Source organism: Dermochelys coriacea, chromosome 25 (assembly GCF_009764565.3).
Source record: "Dermochelys coriacea isolate rDerCor1 chromosome 25, rDerCor1.pri.v4, whole genome shotgun sequence".
NCBI lineage: Eukaryota > Metazoa > Chordata > Testudines > Dermochelyidae > Dermochelys > Dermochelys coriacea.
The window spans coordinates 3,552,835-3,575,527 of NC_050092.1; the positions used below are offsets into that span (position 1 = coordinate 3,552,835).

Here is a 22,693-nt window from a genome sequence, read left to right on the forward strand (position 1 = left end):
AGCGGCTCAGTGTCACTGCCCCCCTGTCACAGGTGGGGAAACTGAGGCACGGAGCGGGCGCTCGCTCTGCAAGCAATCACAGCCTCCCGCTCGGCTCCTGCCACCGCCACTCCCGACCGCAGCCCCGGCGACCCACGCGGCTCGGCTCGGCGCGGCCCCGGGGCGGGGCGAGGCTGGCCCGGCCCCTCCCCGCCTCCCTCCCGATTGGCCCCGGCCGCCGGCAGAGCCCGGCCCCGGGCGCTCGGCCCCTGTCGCTCCATGGCTGGCAGGCGGGGGGCTCGGCTGAGTGGGGCGGGCGCCGGGCCGTAAAACCCCCGCGCCGGGCGCTCCGCCGCCAGCCGGCTCCCTGGCCCCCGCCCCCGCTCCCGGCTGCGCCGCTTGATGCAGCTCCGGGAGCCCCGCCATGGCGGAGCCCCAGCAGCCGCTCTCCGGCCCGGCCCGGCTCAGCTACGCCCTGGGGCATTTCCTGAACGACCTGTGCGCCTCCATGTGGTTCACCTACCTGCTGGTCTACTTCCACGCCGTGCTGGGCTACAGCACCACCCACGCGGGGACCCTGCTGCTCGTGGGCCAGGTGGCCGACGGGGTCTGCACGCCGCTGGTGGGCTACGAGTCCGACCGCTCGGCCGGCTGCGGCCGCTACGGCCGGCGGAAATCCTGGCACCTCGTGGGTAAGGCTCTGCCCCGGCCGGGCTGGGGGGTCCTGCGCCGCGAGGACAGGGGGGCTGGGCTAAGCGGGCCCGGGTCTGTGAGCCCGCTTCCGGGGCTGGAGAAGAGCTGTGCGGCCCCCCAGCTCAAAGCGATTTGGGGAGCCCCCCGCTTTGCGGGTGTGGGGGGATCCCCCCCCCCAGGCGAGCCTGCGGCTGAGCAGAGGCGAGAAGGAAGGAGAAGCCGGCGAGGCGTTTGAACGCCCCTGTCCCTGCGCTGCTCCCACCGGCCGGACTGGCCGCCCCCAGTATTACAGCAGCTCCCCGGCTGTCTCCGTTCCCTGGCCGCTGCTCTGCTGCCCAGCCCCGCACCGTACGGGCCCCCCGACGTCCCCTCTGCGCATCCTTCCGCTGCCAGGGGCTGGGCTTTGGGTACAGGAGAGCTCCCAGGGGCCGGTCGGCCGGCCCTCCCTCCCTGCTGTGCTCGGGAGGCTGAAGTCCTCTCCTTTCTGAAGAAAACTCAGGTGAGGCCTTCCGGGACTCTAGGTGCAAACTGAACCTCAAGCCCCTTCCCAGCCACCAGCGGGGGGAGCCGACCAAAGGGAATTGAAGGATGCCGCTCATCCCCGCCGATGCCAAAGCCAAAAGGGACTCCTGCGATCATCTGCTCTGGCCTCCTGTAGAGCCCAGGCCTTGGGACTATCCCCAAATCATTGCACTCAGATTCCAAAGCACCCTGGAAACTGATAGGTACAACCCATCAGCAGGGATTGCTCTCTCACCAGGGAAATGCAGCCACTTCTGGGGTGGAATGTGGCAGCTGTTAAGCAGAGCGCAGAAAAGCTACCTGTCAACTTGGGACAGTGCATGATTAGTCATTGAAATGGCTCGGGGCAATGGAGGGCCTGATCCTGCAGACCTTTGCTCCTGGGAGTAGGGCTCATCGGCACAGGTGGCCCTGTAAAGGGGTTGGGAGCCTGGCTGCATGAGGGGCTGGGGGATAATAACCCCTGCTGGGAGACCACTGGGGCGCTGGGTTAATAATGTCTGGGCTAATCAAAGCTGCTGGAGTTTGTGTATGAATAAGTAACAGTACAAGCTTGGTTTGAATTGTAACAGACTCTGTATCCTGGGGCTGGCACAGTCGTGAGCCATCCGATGATGGTGCACCATCTAATGTAGGTGTGCCGGCCTGGGAAATACCGCTGGGGCGGCTACCCTGGTTCGAATGGCTCTATGCAGACTGGCCCTGCCTGGTGTGAAGTGTCCTGCTCTGAACCTGGCATGAGTCTACCATAGCTCCCGCCGAGGGCACTGAGTCCTCAGGCTCACATTTAACTCTGAGGCTGTGGGTTCAATCCCCTGTGACAACCAGGGTGACAGTCTGTTCGTAGTGCAGATGTAGCCTCTGATAAGAAGATAAGTCGACCCATGTTAGGTTGGCTTGCAGCCACTGGTGGCTGATGTCCACACTACCCAGGGTGGTGCTTGTCCTTAGCCAGGAGCGCTTCCACAGACTGAAGAGGGGCAGTGGGAACTGAGAGCCAGGGCTCGCAGCTCCCCACTGGAAGCCAGCTGCCACCCAGGGTTTCTCGCCTCTGTGCTCCCAGCTGGGAGTGGGGGGCAGCCGCCCAGGGCTTTTCACCTGTGGCAGGGAGATCCACACCCAGAGTCCAGTCAGCTGCTGTGTCCCCAGTGGGGAGCTGGGAAGCAGGGCTTCCAGCAGGGCGGGGGTAGCCCAGGGTGGAGTCCAAGCTGGGAGCCTGGGTGGCAGCCCAGTTTGGAGCGGAGACCAGGAGGTAACCCAGTTTGAGATCCAGGAGCCAGCTTTCTTGTCAATTTCATGGCTCCAGTGGACCAGTGACATTGACAAGAATGAGCACCAACAGCTTTCGCCCTAACTACACTGACATAAGCCCTATGCTTTTTGTTGAGCTGGTTTTATTATGTCTGCATAGCAGAGGAGTTACATCAGCGGGAGGAGAATTTCAGTGTATGCACCTCCGCTGTTTTGTTGACAAAACTGTGCCATGTAGGCCAGGCTGAATCTTCTGCTATATGGGGCCCAGGTGTCTTCTCCACTTGGGATATGTCCACACTTCAAACACTACAGCTGCAGCTCTTCAGTATAAATACCACCTAAGCCGACGGGATGGGTTCTCCCATCAGCATAGGTAATCCACCTCCCCTGGAGGCAGCGCTGTCTATACCAGGGGTCAAATCTGTGTAGCTGTGGTTCTCGGGGAATTTTTCACACCCCCGAGCCCTGGCCATACCGACGCAAGTTCCTAGTGTGGAGCAGGCCTTGGAGGGGATGTGATTAAATGCATAGTCTACCACTGACCCCTGCTGTTGCTACTCCTGGAGGCGCTGCCCTGGAGCCTTCTCAAATGGGCACAGAGTAGACTCCAGCGATTCAGGCTCCTGGGGAGGTTGTTAAGATGAAGAAATGGGCATCTAATACGTCTGAGAGAGAACACCCCAGGCACTCACCTCTGATAACAGTGCAGTAATGATTATCAGCCCTTCTCCTGCTGTTCAGGCAGAACCCAGAGCTGCTGGAGAGAAGCGCTGAGTTAACCCTTGCGACACATCTTCCTACTCTGTTCCCAGCTTCATCCCTGCAGGGTACAGACTGGTAGATATTTATGAACAGAGAGGTAGTCAGGCGGGCCACAGAGACTTGGCTTGGAAGGGCATGTCCCCTGACGCTCCTCTTGGGATGCTAGTCAGACTCCATCCTGAGCATCTCATGCGACCTTTGCAGCCGCCCAGTGTAAGTGAAGGCCTCTCCCTGTTTTAGTGGGCAAACTTTTTAGACGCACAAGAGGGAAGAGATTCACTCAAGAGCTCGTGGCAAAGCCAGAAATAGATTCCAGGAGCCAGACTCCTCCAGTGCTGTTAGAGGAAGGTTACAAAGAGCCATGTGATTGAAGGAATTAAGACACCACGGTTGCACCTTCTAGTTCGTAAGTTGCCTACCCTGTTCTGTATGCTCGGCTGGCACTGGGCTGGCCCCGATCCCGTGAGGGCCGGGGGTGTGATCTGGGTCCCCTGCTCAGTGGGTGTAGAGGACATGTGGCCCTTTGCCAGGCTGGGCTGTCAGGTGGAAACTGCTCTCTCCTTGTCTCTTCTCTTGTATTTTCATTGCCATCATATCTGAGCTCCTCACACCCACAGCACCACTGTGAAACCAGGCACCGCTATCTTCCCCCCCCCCCCCCCCCCGTTGTACAGAGGAGGCATCGAGAGGCTACGTCTACACTGCACCCTGAGGCTGGGCTCTGACTCCGGTTTGAGCCCAAGCCCCCGCTTCCATCCACACAAATCATTCTGACTCGGGTCAGCAAACACACAGGATCTGGGTCCTAGGCCCCTGCTGGGGAGGGGTCAGGGTCCTGCTGAGAATCTGGTCCAAGCCCTGTCATTTTGCAGTGTGGACACAGCTCAAGCCGCAGACCAGAACCAGCAGATCTGTGCGGTGTGCATGTGTTATCACAGCCGTGAGACCCGGGTCCTACAATGGTAAACCCAGGTTGACAATGCGGTGTAGACTTTTATGCACGGGCTTGGAAACAGCAAGTCCACAAGCCTGGGTCCCACACGCCCTGGTTTACAACGCAGTGTAAACGCACCCCTAGTGACTTGCCCACGGTTACCCAGTGAGCCTGTGGCGGAGAAAAGAATCAAACCCAAATTACTGGAGGCCAAGGCTGATGCACTCACTGGTGGGCCACCCTTCCCCTGCTCACACCACAGCACCAGCTAGCAGGAGAGCTGGGAAATGGGGCAGCATGTAGGCTGAGCCCAGGAGTCCCACAGTGGCCACTTCCTCTCCGAACCTGCCTGGCAAGCAGCCGCTCTTTGTCTTTGGCCCTAGAGCCTTGAATGGTGACCAGCCGTTGCACGCCAGTTCCCTGGCTGGCTGCCTAAGGCACATCCTGCCCTCCATTCATGCACAGGTCTCCCACTGATCTGAGGGCAGTGCATAGCCAGGGGCTGGTCCCTTTGAGTGAGGGGGGGGGCTTTGTTTCCTAGGCTGCTGGAAGGGGAGTCCTCCCACCACACACGGAGCATTTGCACTTCTCCTGGGATGCTGTCACAGCTCCAGGTTCCAGGCACCTAGAAGTGTCCCTCGAGCGTCTGGGACTGGTGGGTCATAGTGTTCCCTGCCGGTGGCTCCTTTGTTCTGAAAGGCCAGAGCTAGAGCAGGTGGGCACGAATGATGCCCATGCAGGGGGAGCCTGTCCCTGCTCTGGACTGGACATGCTGTTGTCTTTACCGGCAGCTCTTGGGGAAGCTGTCAGGCTCGCCTCCCCAGACTTGGATGTGGAACTAGCATCCCAAGAGGAGTGTCAGGAGACATGCCCTTCCAAGCCATATTTGGGGTTGGGAAGGAATTTTCTTCCAGGGCAGACTGGAAGAGACCCTGGGGGTTTTTCACCTTCCTCTGTAGCATGGGGCATGGGTCACTTGCTGGAGGATTCTCTGCACCTTGAAGGCTTTAAACCATTATTTGAGGACTTCAGTAGCTCAGACATAGGTGAGAGATTTATTGCAGGAGTGGGTGGGTGAGATTCGGTGGCCTGCATTGTGCAGGAGGTCAGACTAGATGATCATAATGGTCCCTTCTGACCTTAATGTCTATGAGTCTATAATGGCTGCTGCCAGCCAACCCTGAGACACGGTCTTCTCCCTGCAGTTGGGATTCATAATGGGCAGTGTGGGCCAGGGTTAGTGCCCTAGACTGAGACCTGGAAGAGCAGATTTTTCCCCTGGCTCTGCCACTGACCTGCTGGGTGACCTTGGGCAAGTCCTTTCCTTCTAGCTGCCTCAGTTTCCCCTCCCACACATTGTTAGTTTGGTCTGTTTAGAGTGCGAGCTCTTTGGGGCTGGGACTGTCTGTCTTTGTGCTTGTTCAGTGCCCGACCCAAGAGGGCTGTGATCTGCGTTGGTGTTGCTGTCACACCCCCAACGATCCAACCGCTGATAATCTGGCCCTAGAACCAGGCAGTGTGGAAACTGGCCTCCCCCAGAATACCAGAGACTTTGCAGCCCGATCCAAAGCCCAGTGTGAGGACTCCTATGGACCTGGTGGGTTTTGGATCAGTCCCTGAAAGAGGTGGGGGGAGGTAACGGTGCAACCAAACCTCCCTGGCTATTGTTAATGAAGAATTTGACCACTGCTAAGCACTTGCAGCTAATCCATGGGCCCCTCCATATGTAGCATCTGGCTACTAGCATGGAGCAGAACTGGGGGCTTGAGCCCTGTCATCTCAATTGCCCCCAAACATGGTTTAGGTTTGGGCCCATCTCTAAATGAAACCCTTGTGGGTTGCAAACAACCCTCAGCCCCAGACTTTCTGATGAAATCTTCGGATTTCATCTCTTATCTCAAGATGACAGGAACCTCTTTCATCTTGTGCAAAGCCGTTATTCACGTGAACCTGTCGTGAGGACACGTTTGGGACCAGACCTTCTGAGGCTGCTGGCTTGAGCTGCAGGAGTCCAGGAGCTGCAGAGGGTCCAGATGAAAAGCACAGCAGGTCTGAATCCTTTCTTGCCATTGCAGCTCTACCCCAGCTCTGGGGGCATGTCCTGACCTGCATTCAGACACAACCCCCATTGATGTCCACACTCGAGGGCAGAGTACGGCCCCAGTCTTGGTCTTTGAGTTCAGGCTTTTGATCCCCGGGCTGGAATAAGGGAACGTTTTCAAGCTAGTGCAGAGCTGATCATGTCCCAAGATTAGTGTGTTTGATTTGGGCTGTCGTGAAAGGCATGTCAAAATCCACTCAAAGCTTGTGGGTCCTGTCATGAGGCCAACTTCCTACCAATTCCACAAAGGCTGATCTCTTTGTGCTCCGGGATGGACAGCCGAGGCACGTAGCTTGGAGCTGATCACAGATGAGTAAATGTATTGGGGACAGAGGTCTGGCTTATGCTAGGAAATCTGCCCATTGGCAATAATGGTTGCAGGGAAAAAAGTGTCGAGACCATGTTAGGAGGTCATGGATAGCGCCAGCTGCACTTTTGCTCAAGCTGCGGCTGAACCTGTTGTTGGCAACAGGTTACTTGTCTAAAGCGGACCAGGCCTGCAAGGAGTGATGGAAGAACAGGTCTAGTGCTGCACTAAATATGGGGCCGTAATATTGGTTGCAAAATACGAGTGACTCCCCCCTGCAAGCGAGTTCCTCTTCCAATTAATGAGTCAGTTCTGCAGGGAAGCTGTGCCACCTGCGGGGGGGGGGGGGGGAATAGGTGGTGCCGGGGAGAGGATCTCGTTGTTAAAGAGTTGAACTGGGACTCGTGAGATTTGGGTGGATTCCTGGGCTCTGCCCCCCACTTCCTGAGTCATTTTATCCTCGCTGAGCCTCGGTTCCCCATTTTACAGAGGGTGGGGGAGGGGCGGGAGGAGCATTGCCTTTGTCTTGGGGCTCATGTATGTGAGAGTTGAGCTGGTTTAATTTAAGGGGAAATTAACCCCCCAGCCCCAGTGTGGATGCCCTGGTTCTGGTATAACAGGCTAAAGGAAAATATCTATGAGATGATTGGGAACAGGGTTATGTTAAAGTGAAACAAGCTCCCCTTGAGCTGAAGAACATTCACACTGGGCTAGGGGTGGCCATGTGCCAACTCTACGGTGTCTCAGCAGCACAGCTGGGTGCTGCAGCTTGGCCTCTGTAGTGTAGATGTGCTACAGTGGCAGAAGGGGAGTTCGATGCTGTAGTCGATCCACCCCCTCGAGGCAGCAGCTAGGCCAACACCAGGTCTTCGTTCAGTTTAATTACATCTCTCGGGTGGAATTTTCACACCCCTGAGTGTCTTAGTTGGGTTGAGCTAAGTTTCAGGTATAGACCAAGATCTAAGGGTTTGTCTACATGTGGCATTAATCAGGAATGGCTAAACTGCTTTCCATTCCTATCCTGCCTTAATCTGGATTAGTTTTCATGTGGACAAGCCCTGAATGGGTTCAGCTTCACACTGGTAGTCTGAACTGGTGCCACTTTCCTGTTTAGACAAGGCCTGAGATTGTTGGCCCTGCAGGGCAGGGACTCGCGCCAAGGGTTTGCAGCACCTGGCGCGATAGGGCCCTTATCGGTGGGGATCACCCCAGAGGGGAAGATCTCTGCCTTCTCCGCACAGCTCTGTAGACAAGTTAGAAAACACTGTCTTGTTAGGAGACAATTTGACAGCTGAAGGAGCCGGGGAGAGCTGGGGTTTCCTCGGCCAGTTTGCTGACCAGTTTGCGCCAGCTGCGGTGCCCGTGAGCAACCTGGAGCCCCAACATACAACGGGGGCCCTTTTGGCGTCTCTGGCTGTGAGAACCTGGGCTGGTTTCCGTGACAGGGTAGGGGCGGCTCTGCGTGCTCCGGGACGCGTGTTAGGCAGCAGGCCACGCGTGAAGGGCAGTGGCCCAGCAGACGCGATGCTGGCGACTTGAAGCTGGGGGCACTTTTGGCTCTGATGCGTTCGCTGACTGAGAGGCTGGCGTGGGGGAACGGCAGCTGCGGGGAGCGTCTCTGGTTTCACTCTGACTCTGCCTGGAATTGGTTTCTGGCCCCGTTGAGCTTTTTAGGAAACTGAAACCACTACCTGGTGTGGAGAAAGCCGCTGGGCAGAACGGTGACTCTGGTGCCCGGCGCTGGGCTGGGACGGGGGGAGCCGACTTGCAGACGTGCTACGAGGTTCATAGGCCTGCTGAGCCGTCGGCGCCTTTGATGTGCTGATCTTGGGCCCCAGCGAATGCGCAAGGGCTCGGCTTGTGCTGCCTGCTGGCTTCCCTGTTCTCCGCATGGTCGTTTTCCTCCAGCCAAGGGATGGAGGCGTCCGCTTGCTCCAGCAGCTGACGGAAATGGCCTGTTAGCCACGCTGGGCTGTCTCTCCTGGCCAGCCCTTGCTCACCTTTTGCCCTCTCTTGGGGACGGCGTGTGTGCCCTTGTCCCTCCCAGCGCTGGCTTCTTTCCAGTAGCAAAGCCTGCTCTGGGGGGATGGGCTGGGGCATGGGGGGGGTGTAGGCGGGGCATAGAGGGGCTGGGTGGGGAGACCAGCCCTCAACTACCACCAGATGCTGAGGGGTCAGACCCCAAACTCTGTGGGCTTCTCTGGCCAGTAAAGGCCAGAGGCCTCCCTGAGGGGGTGGGGGGCATTCTCCAAAATCCCCTCTAGTGCAGTGCCTGTGAACGGGCTCATGGAGGAGGGGCTGGAGCCAGTGCCTGGCGGGGGCAATAATCAGCCAGTGGGTCTGTTCAGCAGAAAACGTTCAGCTGTCGCGTGGTGCTAGAAATGGCGCAGTCCTGAGAAATCCATGGGCTCAGGTGCACCGAGAGCAGCTGTCAGGGCTAAGCACCGTTCTCGCCTCACTAGACCCGGTGGTGCTGCGTCGTTTCCCCCTGGTGTGACCCATGGTGCTGGGGTACCAGCGCTTGCTTGGATTGGAGCCAAGCAGCTGGCGGGGCTGTGTTGGGTTGTAGACAGGCTCTCCCAGACCCTTGACCCTTTTCCCCTTCCCCTGGCTCTTCCAACTCTCCTAGGATTGGAGAATCCCCCTGAGCTCTCGCTGGCCCAGGCAGCATTGCAAGGATGCTGGATGCTGCTCTAGGGCTGCCCAGCTCCCTGAGGGCAGAGTCCAGCTCTCTCTGGCCATGGGGCTGGCTCCTCAGTCGTCATGGCAAGTGAGCCAGCGGCTGTCTCTGGCCGAGATCTGCTCAAAGGGGGCCCTTGTTCTGGCACCGGCGGCTCACCATGCCTGCGCCCTAAGGAGCACGGTCCAGTGTTTTAGCTCAGGGTCCGGCCTCACGTCTTCTGGGTCCTACACAGACTGGCTGACTCTGGGGCTGGGTACGGCGCTACCTTCGTGTCTTTCACACGGACCACCCCCCCCCGCCCCCGCAGGGATGAATGGCATAACAATGGGCTGACAATGAATCTTGCTGGTGTCTCCTGAGCTGTGGGCCGGACAGCATCCGGGTGCAGATCTGGCTGGCAGTGCTGACTGCTGCTCCCAGCTGCTAAGTGTCAGTAATCGGGCTAGGAGCTTGGCTGTAGCAGAAGGCCAGGCGGGGACCCCTGAGGCAGCCTGGCCAGAGACAGGAGCCCCACCAGAGTAAGCTTGGGAATCCCCAGGGAGAGGGTCTTGCTGGCTGCCTGGGCAGAGGGCTGCCAGCTCTGAGTACCCACAGAGTAGGAGTGGGAAGGCGAGAGGAGTTGGCTTTACAGGCCAGTGCCTTGCACAGACGCGCTGCCCATGGCGTAGATCCCGCTGTGAGAGGCAGCCACATCTGCTGTGCACCTTGGGCTCTGAGCTGCCATGTGGTGCCCAAGAACCTCGGGACAGGTGTGTGCCCCCCCGTCCTCCCCCACTCCTGGCCTCACGTCCAGCCGGGCCCAGCGCTAACTCCTGTCTCTTGTCTCCCCAGGGACTGTCTGCGTCCTGCTGTCCTTCCCCTTCATATTCAACCCCTGCCTGGGCTGCACGGAGGCCACGCCCCAGTGGGCCGCACTCATCTACTACATCCCCTTCATAGTCCTCTTCCAGTTTGGCTGGGCAGCCACCCAGATCTCCCACCTGTCGCTCATCCCCGAGCTGGTGACCACCGACCACGAGAAAGTGGAGCTCACAGCGTTCAGGTGAGAGGGTGGCGCTCCCTGTAGGCAGCCACGGGTGCTGGTGGGCCTCGAACTGGGCGCTGGATGACAACAGCACAGGCTGCTTCTCCTGCAGCTAAAGGAGCAGCACCATCAGCTGTGAGCCAGTAGTGGGCTGTTATCCCCACTTAGCACGGGTGATTTTCTGACCGCCCCCTCTGTTACCAGCACCGCTCGAACAGCGTAGTGGGGAGCGTGTCTGAACTCTGTGACTGAGCATCACCCCTGCCTGGCAGCAGCCAGAGCAGATGATGCACACGCATGCCCCTGCCCCGAGGTAGCAGTGCAGCGAAGGCTGGGACCCAATGCTTCCAGGGTGGAGGTTTGGGTTCTGGAGCCTCCCTTGCAGAGCTGCCTGCTGGGACCCAGGATCTCCACAGGCAGCTGTGCCGTGTAAATGGCCCGGCTGGGGGTCACTCGCTTGCATGCTGTAGTGTGAACTGTGCACCTGCCTGCTCACATGGGGAGCAGGGCAGTTGCTACCTCTCTGTACACACTCCACCCCTAGCACGCGCACCCCTCCACTGCTGAGGCCAGATCATGCTGCTCACTGGGACTGAGAGCCCCCCCATGCACTCATCTTCTGAGTGAGGCCAAGGGCTGTGTCCGGCTCTGAACAGTGCTTGGGCGCACCGGGGACCAAGCGTGGCAGGAGGAGGTGCAGCTGCGTCCGAGGAGATGCAGGCTAATTCTGCCCATGGGATGCTGAGGTGCTGGGCTGTGTGGCTTCCTGCCCATCACTCCATGCCTTGCCCAGCTCCCAGTACCTGGACAGGGTCACGCCCATGGAGATGGGTGCAGGGGGGCCCCGCCAAGCTGCTGGACCCCACTGGGCTGAAAGCCGTTTCATGCACACTGCTCCCTCCCCCTTCGGACTCCCCTACAGGGCTGGCCCGGCTTCCTCTCAGCCCTATAGCTGCTGCTCATGCCCAGTCCCCTCTGGGGCTGAGAGGGTTAATTTCTCCTGCAGGGCTTGTCTGTTAAAGCCCAGCAGTCCTCAGGTCTGGCTGGTCCTAAGCCCAAGCCTGTCAATCATTCTTTAAATCGCTCCCCCCTTGCGGGTGTCCTGCCAGCCTCCCTGCCCCCAATAGCTGTGGGCCCGACCTCGCTGTGGCTCTTCTCCTCAGCACCCCGGCTTTGGGTCAGACCTGTAGAGAGTGACCTGTGCTCGGGGCTGCCCGAGCTCCGAACCCCCCCAGCACCCTGAAAGCTGCCTGGCTCCGAGCCGGGGTGAATCAGATCTCAATGGGCATGAGAACTGGTGTCTTGGGAGCACTCGGGCTCTGCCTCCTTCCTGCCTGCCCCACAGCAGCTCCGGATGTGACTGGCACCAGCCGCTCCATGGCAAGAGGGGTGGCCAGTGATACCCCAGGTTTGGGAGCTGCAGACAGATGACTTCTTCCCTCCCTCCCCAGTTCTGTCCCTGGTTCAGTGTCCAGTTAGTGGTGCCCTCTCCCCGTCTGGCTCAGGAACATGAGGGCCCAGCTGCTACCTGGCATTACCTGCCTCTGGGAAAGCTGGACAGGACTTGTCCTGCGCAGCAGCCTCCCGACATTGCCAGGCAGGGCCCGGGGAGGCTACGTGCCGCTTGTAGCTGTCTCCATGGCCTCCGCTCCCAGCAAGCCCCTTGACGTAGATAAGCCCCTGAGTGCCTGGACAAACCCGTATCCAGAGGGCGTCTGCAGCAATGGGCACGTTGTAAACACACACACCCACACACCCTGGGCTGGCAGCTGCAGGAGGGGATGTGCAGGACTGGGGGATGCATGGCTCTGTTTCAAACACCGAAGCACCTGTCACCTCCGGCCTGGCTAGAGGGGCTGGTGAAGGATCGGAGCTGCCCAGGAGCGGGGGATGGTTGGGTTTGGGGTCCTGGTTGTGATTCTAGCTGGAGGGGTGGGGGCCTGCCCCTGGCTGTACTCTGTGAGAAGAGTCAGTCGCTCACGTCACATACCGGAGACCGGCTCTGCGGGTAAACAGGGCCCAGGGCTGCCCCCCAGCAAGCCCTGGAGTGGAGGAAACTGCCCCATGGCTTCGCATGTGGAGCATTACGGGCCCCCTCCAGCCTGCGCGGTGCTGAGTCAGCAGGTGAGGAAGCATCTCTTATCAGCAGGCGAGTGGCAAACGGCCCAGTTATCTGCCATCGGCGGGCGGAAGTCCTCTCTGCACTGTGTCTGCACCCCGCAGATAACTCACCACAGGAAGGATGTGGAGCTACGCTGGGGCTGCGGGAGGCCTCGCTGCCTCTGTGAGAAGCTGCTGTCCGTCAAACCATCTGCCCCATACAGCCCCCAGGGTCACCTGTTAAACCGTAGGCACCGGGGCAGGGCTGGGAGGTCCTGTGGGGAAGAGGAGAGACTGGGCTCGGCTGTTGTGGCTCTAAAGGGGGGTTGGGACCGCAGCTGCTGGACACGGACCCTCTGGGGGGTCTAGCTCCCGGCAGGCCCTGCCCAGTGTCACCACTGGGGTCCACGTCCCAGGAGCACCTCCACCTGGTCTGAAGAAGTCTCCAGCTGTCTGGGGATTCTGTTTTCCCTGCAGCATAATCCCAACCGCACCGGCCAGTCTGGCTCCCTTCAGCAGGGGGCAGCATTGCTTGTCTGTGCAAATTCACCCCTGCGGGTGTGTTTGCACTCACCAGTTCTCTTTCTTCACCCCCTCCCCTCCCCCCCCACACACACCAGGGCGGGTTTGTGCTGATGCTGGCTGTGGAATGTGGGGGGGCATGTGACCGGCTCAGGTGCCAGATCTTGTTCTGCACCAACATGCCGTGTTTTCCCCTCCCTCTCGTAACTCTCTCGTGCATCCGGGCACCCCGGCTGGGAGCACTCCGTGACTTGCTGCATCCTCTCCCCCAGGTACGCCTTCACTGTCGCGGCCAACATCACCGTGTACGGCATGGCCTGGCTGCTGCTGCACTTCCAGCTTGGACGCTCGGGGCCAATGGAGCACCTGGGCAAGCCTGACATCAGTGTCTTCCGGGTGAGTGTGGAGGAGCCGGGCCCCAGGCAGCAGAGCTGGGATGGGGGGCCTGGGCTCCTGCAGGGGGTGTGGGGTTGGTTGAGATTGACGTTTCCTGCTTCTCCACTGCATGGACAGGGAGAGGTGGGGAGCCTTGTGAATTGCACGTACCCCACATGTTCTGGATGTTCTGTGAGGGGGGGTATTAAATGTGGAGTGTGAAGGCTGGGAGACAGCATGAGGCAGTGCAGGGCTTATGAGGCAGTTGTGGGTCTCTTGGCAGAGACTGGGATCAAACTGACCTTCCCCTCTCCAAGTAGCCCCGATCCGCTCGGAAGGGGCTGGAGAGGATTAACCCATGCACAGCTGGCTGGCACCCCATCTCCCTGACGTCCTGAGAATTTGCTGAGTCTCCTTCCTGTCCCATCAGAACCTGTCCCTGATCGTGGTGGCAGTGGGCGCTGTGTTCTCACTCCTGTTCCACCTGGGCACCAAGGAGCGGTGCCACCCTCAAGCCAGGCTGCTTGAGCCCGAGGAGCACACGCCGCTGCTGAAGAAGGGGCACAAAAGCCCCCCGCGCCCACTGCTGCTGTGGAAACACTGGCTGCGGGAGCCTGCCTTCTACCAGGTACAGGGTGTGCCCAGTGAGGGGAGCTGGGGCAGGGCGGTCCCATGAGGGGGACAGGTGTGTGGGGTGCGGGGGGGGGCTCGCAAGATATGGGCATTGCTAGCTGGCAGGCCTGGCAGCTGGATCTCAGTATCCACAGGACAGGTACGGCATGGACTGGCGCCTGATGCCCCCAGCCGTACACCCTCTCTGACCTCTGCCTTGGCAGTGCCCTGCTGTGGGGGGAGGCCAGTCTCCAGGCTTGGCCTCCCCAGTCATGCCAGTGGTGCTGGTGGCTTTCCCATGGCCACACCCCACCCCCCGGGACACAGGAGCGCCCAAATGGCTACTGAGCACTGGCCCCAGCGTTGTCCCCGCAGCTCGGCACCTGGTGCTGGGTCAGGAGTGTCCTGTCCTGGGTGTGATGGGCTGCCCAACCCTCCAGGACCTGCTGGGGAGTGCGGCCAGCAGCTGTCTGCAGCTGCCACTCTGGGGCTTTGCACAGCTGTTTGGCACCCTGGGCGTATTCTGGGCCTGGACTGTCGCCCGCTGGGGCTGGGGAGAAGCAAAGCTTTGGGTGGCTTAACAGCACCCCCTCAGGCCAAGGCTGGAGTAGCACAGCCTAGTGGGTGCCAAGGGGGAGGGGTGCTGGGGGGGTTCCATGAGCAGCACAGGTGACCTGAGGGCAGAGAGATGCCCCACTCAGGATGCTCAGACCTATCCACATGTCACTGTGCCCAGCTGGCCCTAGGCCCAGCCAGCCAGGCCTCTGGGCACCCCAGCGAGGCAGGTAATGACTCTAGATTCAAAGGGGCTCATTACTGGGGGAAGGATACTTGTGGGGGTGGGAGAGACCCCTCCCCTTTGGTACAGGAACCTCTGTCTTCTGCCCCACAGCTTTCTACAGGGGCTTGTGGGACTGGCCTGTGCTAGCCCCCTGGGCACTTTGGCTCTGCGTCCTGTGGCTGCGATGTCCCATCTCTCCCCCAGGCGGGTGGAGGACCAGGGCCATGAGCCTCGGGGTCTCCGTTCCTTCTAGAACAAAGCATTCTGAGCTGGGCTGGAGGGCAGGGGCGTGGCTGGCATAACTGGCTGGCATGTCTCCCGCTAGGTGGCGATGCTGTACATGGCCACGCGGCTGATTGTCAACCTGTCCCAGACCTACATTGCCATGTACCTGACCAACTCGCTGATGCTGCCCAAGGTTAGTGAGCAGCAGGGGGCACCAGTAGGCAGGTCCTGCCCAGCTCTGGACGTGCCACACTGGGGGTCACTTCACACCAGGCACCGACTCAACCAGGATAATCCTGTGATGCCCATGGGGGGGTCCCTGTGTCACTGGAGGGGAGTGGGTTATGAGTGGGGAACCCCGTGTGGGTGGTGGAAGGCAGAATAGAGCAGGGGGTCACAGGTGGTGGGGGAACACAGACCCTTGGAAAGTCTGTGAGCTAAGCACTCTGCTCTGTCTCTCTCCTCCCCAGAAATTCATCGCCACCATCCCCCTGGTGATGTACATCAGCGGTTTCCTCTCCTCCTTCCTCATGAAGCCCATCAACAGATGGATCGGCCGAAATGTGAGTAGCTTGGGGGGATGGGGGGCAGCGTCCCACTGTAACTGCGCACATCTGGGCCTGTGGGGAGATGCCCATTGGCAGGAGTGACCCTAGGAGGTGTACGCACCATGCAGGGTGGGGGTGATGTGCCCAGGGTACAATCCAGATGGAGTCACTGAGACACCCCTGCCCTTCACGCTGGGGGACTGTTTACACAGCTTTGCTGCTGTAGACTCCAGCATGCAAGTCCCTCCCAGCCATGTCTGTGTGCTGCAGCTGGCTATGCCCTGGCTCTCCCCAGCCTGGGTTATATCGCAGGGTGATCACAACATGCTCCTAGGGCTAGCTTTTCCCCCCCAGCAATGCATGTCTGGTGCTTCCCAGCCTTCTCCTGGACAATACAAGCTTATCTAAAGCCTGTCATTTTGTGAACAGAAACAATATCCCCTAACTTCCCCCCCCCCCCCCCATGGAGTTTCCCAACCAGCTCAGTTCAGAAACACTCGATTGGATAAATCAACACACCCAGTTTATTAACTACAGCGAGATTTTCAGTGAGTGCGAGCCATGGAGCAGAAAAGTCAAATGGTTACAAGGAAAACAAAGCCAAAGTGCAGCTGGTGCCTCACTTACCAAACTAGGCTAAACGCCAGGCAAAGTCTTTCTCACCATGTGCTCTCAACAGCCTCCCTGGCCAAACTCCTTGGGCCAGGAGCCCATCTTCTGTTCTCTGGCTGCTTCCTTTGTTCCTTCTGGTGCAGCGAATCAATGGGCAGAGAGCGCGAAGAAGAGGCTGTGGGGGACTTGTCCATCATTTGATAGACTCAGCCCCCCCCCCCCCCCCGGAAAACATTTCTAGCTGAGATTCAGATGACAGAGTCCACAGGAAAGGCTGGTAGCGGCCTGAGCTTCCTTGATCTCCCCTTCCTGTGCAGTGACTTTGTGTTTGCATTTAAGCAGTACAGAGTGCACAGCCCTTTGCTGCAGACAAACCTCTGCCAGCTTGTGCTTGGGCAGGGCCGTGGCTTGGAGCGTGTTCCCCCCTCCCCCCACCATACGATGGCTGCTTGCACGACATTGTACCATGACAGCAATGAGCAGTGCATTCGTAGTGGTCAGGCGCTACTCAGTGATTGTTACCGTAGCGTGCAAGAGGGGATTACGGGGCACAGTCTGTCACAGGGGAGTGGGGTGTTGCTGGGCTCAGCCCCTTGGAAGGGGCTGCTCGGTGCACAGTCGGCATCTGAATCCAGCCAGCTATTGGGCTGCGCAGAGAAGGGGTCAGAGTCCCAGAGGAGAAGGGCCTGATCCTGAACCTGCAGTTCCCATAGATCCCAGATTGAGTTGAACGCTCGGCACTCCAGAAAATCAGACCCTGGCCGTGTAAATCCCCCGCCCTCTCCAGCCGCTTGCCCTCCCCTTGCCTGGCAACCTGTCCTGCTCCCCACACAGCTCCATGCACAGATTCCAGGCCTGCCACAAGCACCCATAGGCAAGGAACTAACTCTCTAGTCAGAGATGGAGTTTTAGCTTAAATACCAACTCTCCCTCCCTGGCTGTCCTCGTCCCTTCAGCACTGCCCTCGGCCTCCCTGTCGAACTGGGGGTGGGGGGTGCTGCTGCAATAGCTATTGTGTGGCTGTGACCAGCTGGGGTGCCCTCTGCTCGGTTCTGGTTGCCCCACTTGCGGGGGGGATGACTAGATGTCCAGGAATACTCTGCAGGGCGGTTCAGAGAGGGGCCATGTCAGAAGTGTATCGGCTGCTGAATGGTCCGGAGCCTGTCGGATGGCTGCTCTTCTTTACCCTTCCAGATGCAAGAACAGGGTGCGTTCAGAACCAATGATGTTGTGTGCAGAAATCTCATGGCACTAACAATTATGGCAGAACTGTCCTGGCTTTTGACCTTGAAAATACAATCCCTTATCCAAGTACCCTGCCAAAACACCTTGATCTGGCCCCCAACCCCCTGCTCCTCCATTCCTGGGTCCCACCCCACCCCCAACAGCATAGAGCTGGGGTGTGATCATAGAGCCATGGGCTTAGGAGGGACTGCAAGGGTCAGCTAGTGCAGGGGTTCTCAATGTGTAACCTTGGGGGTACACAGATTTTCCAGGGGGTCCATCAACTCATCTCGATATTTGCCTAGTTTTATAACAGGCTACATAAAAGGCACTAGCGAAGTCAGGACAAACTAAAATTTCATATAGACAAAATGAGAAAGGAAGCAGGTTTTCGGTAACTGTGTGGCTGTGACTCTTTTGTAAGTGAGTAGTTTTTAAGTGAGGTGAAACTTGGGGGTATGCAAGGCAAATCAGTCTCCTGAAAGGGGTACAGTCATCTGGAAAGGTTGAGAACCACTGAACTGGTCTAACCCTGCCAAGAGGCAGGATTTGCTGTGTCTACACCATCCAAGCCAGGTGATTATCCAGCCTCCTCTCGAAAAACTCCAGTGAAGGAGCTTCCACAATGTCCCAAGACAGGTCTGGTCCACTGTCCTACTGTTCTTACTGAGATAGAATCTAAATCTGCTCTGCTGTCATTTGAACTCACAGCCTCTTGTCCTGCCATCTGTGGCAAGAGAGAGCGTTTCTCCATCTTTCTTATGGCAGCCTTTAAAGTATTTGAAGACTGCTACCATGTCTCCCTTCAATTTCCTCTTTTCCAAACTAACATAACCCCTTCCTTCAGCCTTTGCTTATATGGCTGCCTTCCACCCCTTTGATCATCCTTGTCGCTCGCCTCTGGATCCTTTCCAGTTTCTCTACATCCTTCCTACACATGATCCTATATGGAGTCCTGGGTTTAATGAGTGTTTTCCCCCCACCCCCCTCTCTCCCTGCCCTTTGCCTCCGAGCAGCTGACCTACTTCATGGGGTTACTCATTATCCTGGCCTTCGCCTCCTGGGTAGCCCTGGACATCCGGCTGGGAGCAGAGGTTTATGGAGCAGCTGTGCTGCTCGGGGCTGGCTCGGCCACCATCTTGGTCACATCCCTCTCCATGACAGCTGACCTCATTGGGAGCAACACGGTAGGTTCCTGCAGGGGCAAGTGATGGGCCGGGCGCAGCTGCTGCCCAGCTAGTGCCCCTGGGGGTAGAGCAGTGGGTATGACCACCCCTTTGCCATGACCAGCAGGGAATGGCTAATCCAGGCTTGGAAAGGCGCTCTGGTGCCCTTGCGGGTCACTTTCAGGGCTGCCTTCCTTCCATGCCGGATCACATTGTGCGGGCGCCCCAGGTTCTCTGGGCTTGTGGGGCAGTCGCCCTTCCTGGGTGTTTGAAGTGGCTTTAGAGAGCCTGTGGGTCTGTTCAGAACGGGTGCTGGTGCTGGTACCAGACGGGGATTAACTTCTGCTGCAGGAACGAGTTTGCCCACAATAGGGCACGCGACTCCCTGATTCTGTACATGGCTGAGCTGAGCTGGGCCCTCCCTGAGCTGAGTGAGAGAGGACTAGGGGGTCCCAGTGTGCATCTGCAGGGGGCCCGAGCCGGGATGGCTGCGGGAGATGCCAGAGGAGGCAGACATGGGTGTGGAATCAGGCTGATGCTGTTGGTTTCCCTGCAGCACAGCGGTGCCTTCGTCTATGGCGCCATGAGCTTCACGGACAAAGTGGCCAACGGGGTGGTGGTGATGGCCATCCAGAACCTGCATCCCTGCCCGTAAGTGTCATGGCTGGCCTGAGGCCGCTGGAGAAGACCCCTGCGGCAGGCATCTCTGTTCCCCTCTAGGCAACAAGCCAGTCACCCAGTCCGGAGTATCTACAAGCCCTTCCCCTCACCCCATGGGAGAACCTGAGACCTTCCAACTCCCAGCACAGTCCCCTGCTGCTTAAGCTGAAGAGTAGCTGCCCTGGCTGCCAGCTGTAGTAGGCCAACCAGCAGGAGGATGTGATACACTCTGGCGGTGCCTTGCCACTGCACTGTGCCATTCCCAGAGCCAGCATGGGCCCCTTCCCTGCTCCATTGGGGGCACCTGCCATCTTGCCTTCCACCTGCAGTGACTGCTCTGTGCCATCCCAGACTTCAGCAGCTCTGTCTCCTCTCCGGTGCGTGCGTGGGGCTGGGGGGCAGGGCTGGGGGATCTGGAGCCTCACTTGTCCCTTTGCCTTCAGCACCCAGCTCTGCTGCACCGGCTGCATTGAGTTCTACCACTGGGTGATGGTGGTAGTCACCGGGGGCGTCGCTGTGCTTGCCACTGTGTGTCTGTGCTGCATTATGATCTGGCCGATCCGGGTCCGATTCCGTGAGTCCTGTATCTGGGATGGGGGCTAGCAGGGGCTGCAGTGAAATTTCTGCACAGGAGGGGCTGGTTTGTGAGGGAGGGTGTCTGTCTTCAGATCCTGCTGGTTGTGGGGGGCGTTTTCTGCTACCCTGGTCCCAGCAGGTGCTGGTGTAGCAAAGCTGGCTGTGGGGAAGCTCACAGCTGCTCCAGTTCCAGCCACTTCCACCAGGAGGCACTGTAGGGGAGCCAGATAACAGCATTTAAATGAGCTAGAAAACCCGCTCTCCCCATCTCTAGCTATTGCACCTGCCCTTTCCCTGGGATTCTCTCTCACAGGCATCATGCTGGGTGACTGGCTGTTCTCCAGGCAGCCCTAGAGCTCACCCCCCATCCCGTCCCCAGGAGACCCAGCTGACCTGGAGTGGGGCTGTGTGTGCGAGATCCTCTGACATGATGACTTACACAGAACCACTGGGGGTAAAATGAAGAGGGCTTAAGCTGAGCTGGGGGGCCAGGCCTGTTAGCAGATGCTCCTCCCCCCTCCCCCATGCACCTCCCTCACCCCACTGACTTGGTGTCAGCTCTGCTGAGGGGAAGCATCTGCTATGTGCTGGAGAGCTGGGGGCTCTAATATGACTATGGGGCACCAGTAAGGTGATTGTGGGGGGCACTGCAGCTCCTTCGCTGAACATTGGGGGTGCTGCCCAGCCTCTGCTCCTGCTGCTCCCTGAGGTCTGGTCTACACTACAGACCCCCCAGCCCCGAATGGGGTAGTTATACTGACCTGACCCGTGTAGACAGCGCTGTCCATGGGAGAGCTGCTACTGCCCCTTCGTTAACATACTACAGCAGCATGGTGTTTTCAGTGTAGACATGCCCTCGCTCATGTGAAGCTGGTGCCTCTTTGCCAAGACTTGGTGGGAGGCAGCGGGGCTAGCGGTCAGAGCACAGGGCTGGGCGTCAGGTGGCTGTGTTCAGTGCTGGATGGTTCAGTTGGTGTGTAGCTGGCCTTGCCTAGGTGCTCTCCAGCGGCGCTGGCGGATGCGGGCTGAGACCTTTCAAAGCTGCCCAAAGGATTTGTTCACCCAGCTGCTCTGAGCATGAGCAGGGAATGAGGGTACAGTTCTTGTAACAGCTTAGACCGCCACAGGCCCAGAGTGCTTCATACTTCTCTGCAAGGAGGGTGTCTGGGGCAGGACGTCTGCTCCGGCTCTGGAGAAAACATGGCCTCCTGTTAGTCATACCCCCGCCCCCTGGTGGAAGCCCAGGGGCCCCCTGGGTTAAGATGGACACTAGTGGGCTGGCCCAGGCTAAGCTTGGGGCCACGGGATGCAGACTGGGGTCTTGTCAGTCAGCTGCTTAGTGCTTTTCTGGTTCATGTCCCATGCCTGGAGGGGGCACCTCAGGGCCTGCGGACCTGTTAACTCAAAGGCCAACCTGCTGCTGCTTCTCTCTCTGCTGCAGATGATGTCTCAGTGCTGCCACTGGCGGGGGCGGTGCCAGACGAGGCTGGGAGCATAGAGGAAAGGAGCCGAAGCAGCACGGTCAACTGAGCTGGGCGCTCGCACTTGGAACCGGGACTGCGCCACTTGCACTTTCCACCTGGGATGCTCCGAAGGAAGGGACCTGGGGCAGGGCCGGTGCTGAGGTCATGCAGCAGGTCGACCTGTTCCTTTGCATCTCCCTCCCGCTACTTTGCACAGACTCTCCTTCCCCCATCACTGTGTAACGTCACCCCCTGCTGGCAGCGGGGGCAAATCCTATGTCTTTGCACATGTCTAACCCTAGGACTTGCCAGGCGGTGGCACGAATCGGATCCGCCCCATGTACTGTGGGAAGGGGACACTAAAGAAAACCTGGACGTTTTTAACACGTCTTGTGCAATCTTGTCTGTGAAATAACACTTCTTTTTTTTTTTTTTTTTTTTTTTTAAATGAGGACCATCCTGAGTAAAGAGACAACATTTTGAAGGACAGCAGCGCTGTGTGCAGGGGATTCCGATCTGCCTCACCACTGGCAACTCTCCTGCAAACTGCATTTCCAACTGGGGGTGGGGACCTGCCCCTCCTTCACCCCTTAAAACTTCTGCTGATTGGCCTTTGCACAGGGGATCTGACTTCAGCATCACAGCATAGCCAGCATTTGTGAGATTTAAAGTCCCAGCTCCTGGAGTCAGGTGACTAATGGGAATTTTGGCTTTGATTTTGTTTGAAGCAAGTTTCCAGCTCTTGTGGCTGCAGAAAGGTGTGAAAACCTTAAGGCTCTGCCCCCAGAAGGGGAATCCATACAGTGCTACTCGGGCTAAAAATCGCAACTCTTTTTAATCTCAGGATTTGGGGGTGGCTGCTTGTGGCTTTTGTCTTTAACACTTGGGCCCACAGCGTCAGCCTGTCCCTGGCCTCCTCTCCCCCACCCCCTTCCCAGGGCGCTGCTTATTTGCCTTCTCCCAAGCAGCTGCCTCCTTCTATGGCGGCTGTCCCTCCCAGCTGTGCAGCTGCTGTCTGACTTGGTCTCTGTGCCGCTGGGCGGCAGCTTCCCCAGGCCTGGGCTGGGATCTCACGAGGCCGGGGGTGCTTGTGGTAGCATGTCCCCTGTCCTGGGTTAATGCCGCGCTGGCCAAAGTGCGGGGTGCAGGAGGTCAGAGGAGCATTACGTGGTGGGACAGTCCCACTGCTCCAGACCCCCACCCCCAGGGGCTTTGGCTGCCAGTAGAGGGGGAAGAACGAGACGTGCTGCTCCCCGCCTCACTCCAAAGGCAGGTGGCTGGAATGCCTCTGGGGAGGGACAGGGCTATGGCTGGCAGGGCCTGGCCTCCTGGGAGCATGGGGGGCAGGTGGGAGATGGTACCCTGGGGGCGTGGGGGAGGGGGAGATGGTACTTGCTGCTCTCTCAGCCCAGCAGGTCTGTTGGGCAAGATTCCATGACTACTAGACCCAGGCAGCAGCGCTCTTCATTGTGTGTGTGTGCAGCACCTAGCACAGTGGGGCCTGCTGCAGACACTACCCCAATGCAAGCCCATAATGGGGAAAATAGAGGCCGGGGGGGCAGGGCGTGGT

At 58.7% G+C, this 22,693-nt stretch overlaps 1 protein-coding gene across 2 annotated transcripts; it reads left to right on the forward strand.

The window, feature by feature from the left end:
• Window positions 1-264: 264 nt before the first annotated feature.
• Window positions 265-21,507, forward strand: MFSD12 (major facilitator superfamily domain containing 12). 2 transcript variants are annotated; one of them, XM_038383980.2, is made up of 10 exons: window positions 265-671; window positions 10,067-10,277; window positions 13,154-13,277; window positions 13,687-13,884; window positions 14,975-15,067; window positions 15,345-15,437; window positions 18,275-18,445; window positions 18,981-19,075; window positions 19,528-19,658; window positions 21,102-21,507. In XM_038383980.2, the coding sequence occupies exons 1-10, from the start codon at window positions 404-406 to the stop codon at window positions 21,188-21,190; spliced, it is 1,473 nt and encodes a 490-aa protein (XP_038239908.1). In that variant the 5' UTR covers window positions 265-403; the 3' UTR covers window positions 21,191-21,507. The 2 variants fall into 2 exon arrangements, with proteins under 2 accessions (XP_038239908.1, XP_043358444.1); XM_043502509.1 differs by lacking the exon at window positions 21,102-21,507 and adding an exon at window positions 19,974-20,127 and having other exon boundaries at window positions 296-671.
• Window positions 21,508-22,693: the final 1,186 nt, after the last annotated feature.

Bases quoted from the DNA above. Each gene is read 5' to 3' on its own strand.
- MFSD12 (XM_038383980.2), top strand. From the start codon at position 404: ATGGCGGAGCCCCAGCAGCCGCTCTCCGGCCCGGCCCGGCTCAGCTAC. The intron at 672-10,066 runs GTAAGGCTCTGC...TTGTCTCCCCAG, and splicing joins GAAATCCTGGCACCTCGTGG to GGACTGTCTGCGTCCTGCTG. The intron at 15,068-15,344 runs GTTAGTGAGCAG...TCTCCTCCCCAG, and splicing joins ACTCGCTGATGCTGCCCAAG to AAATTCATCGCCACCATCCC.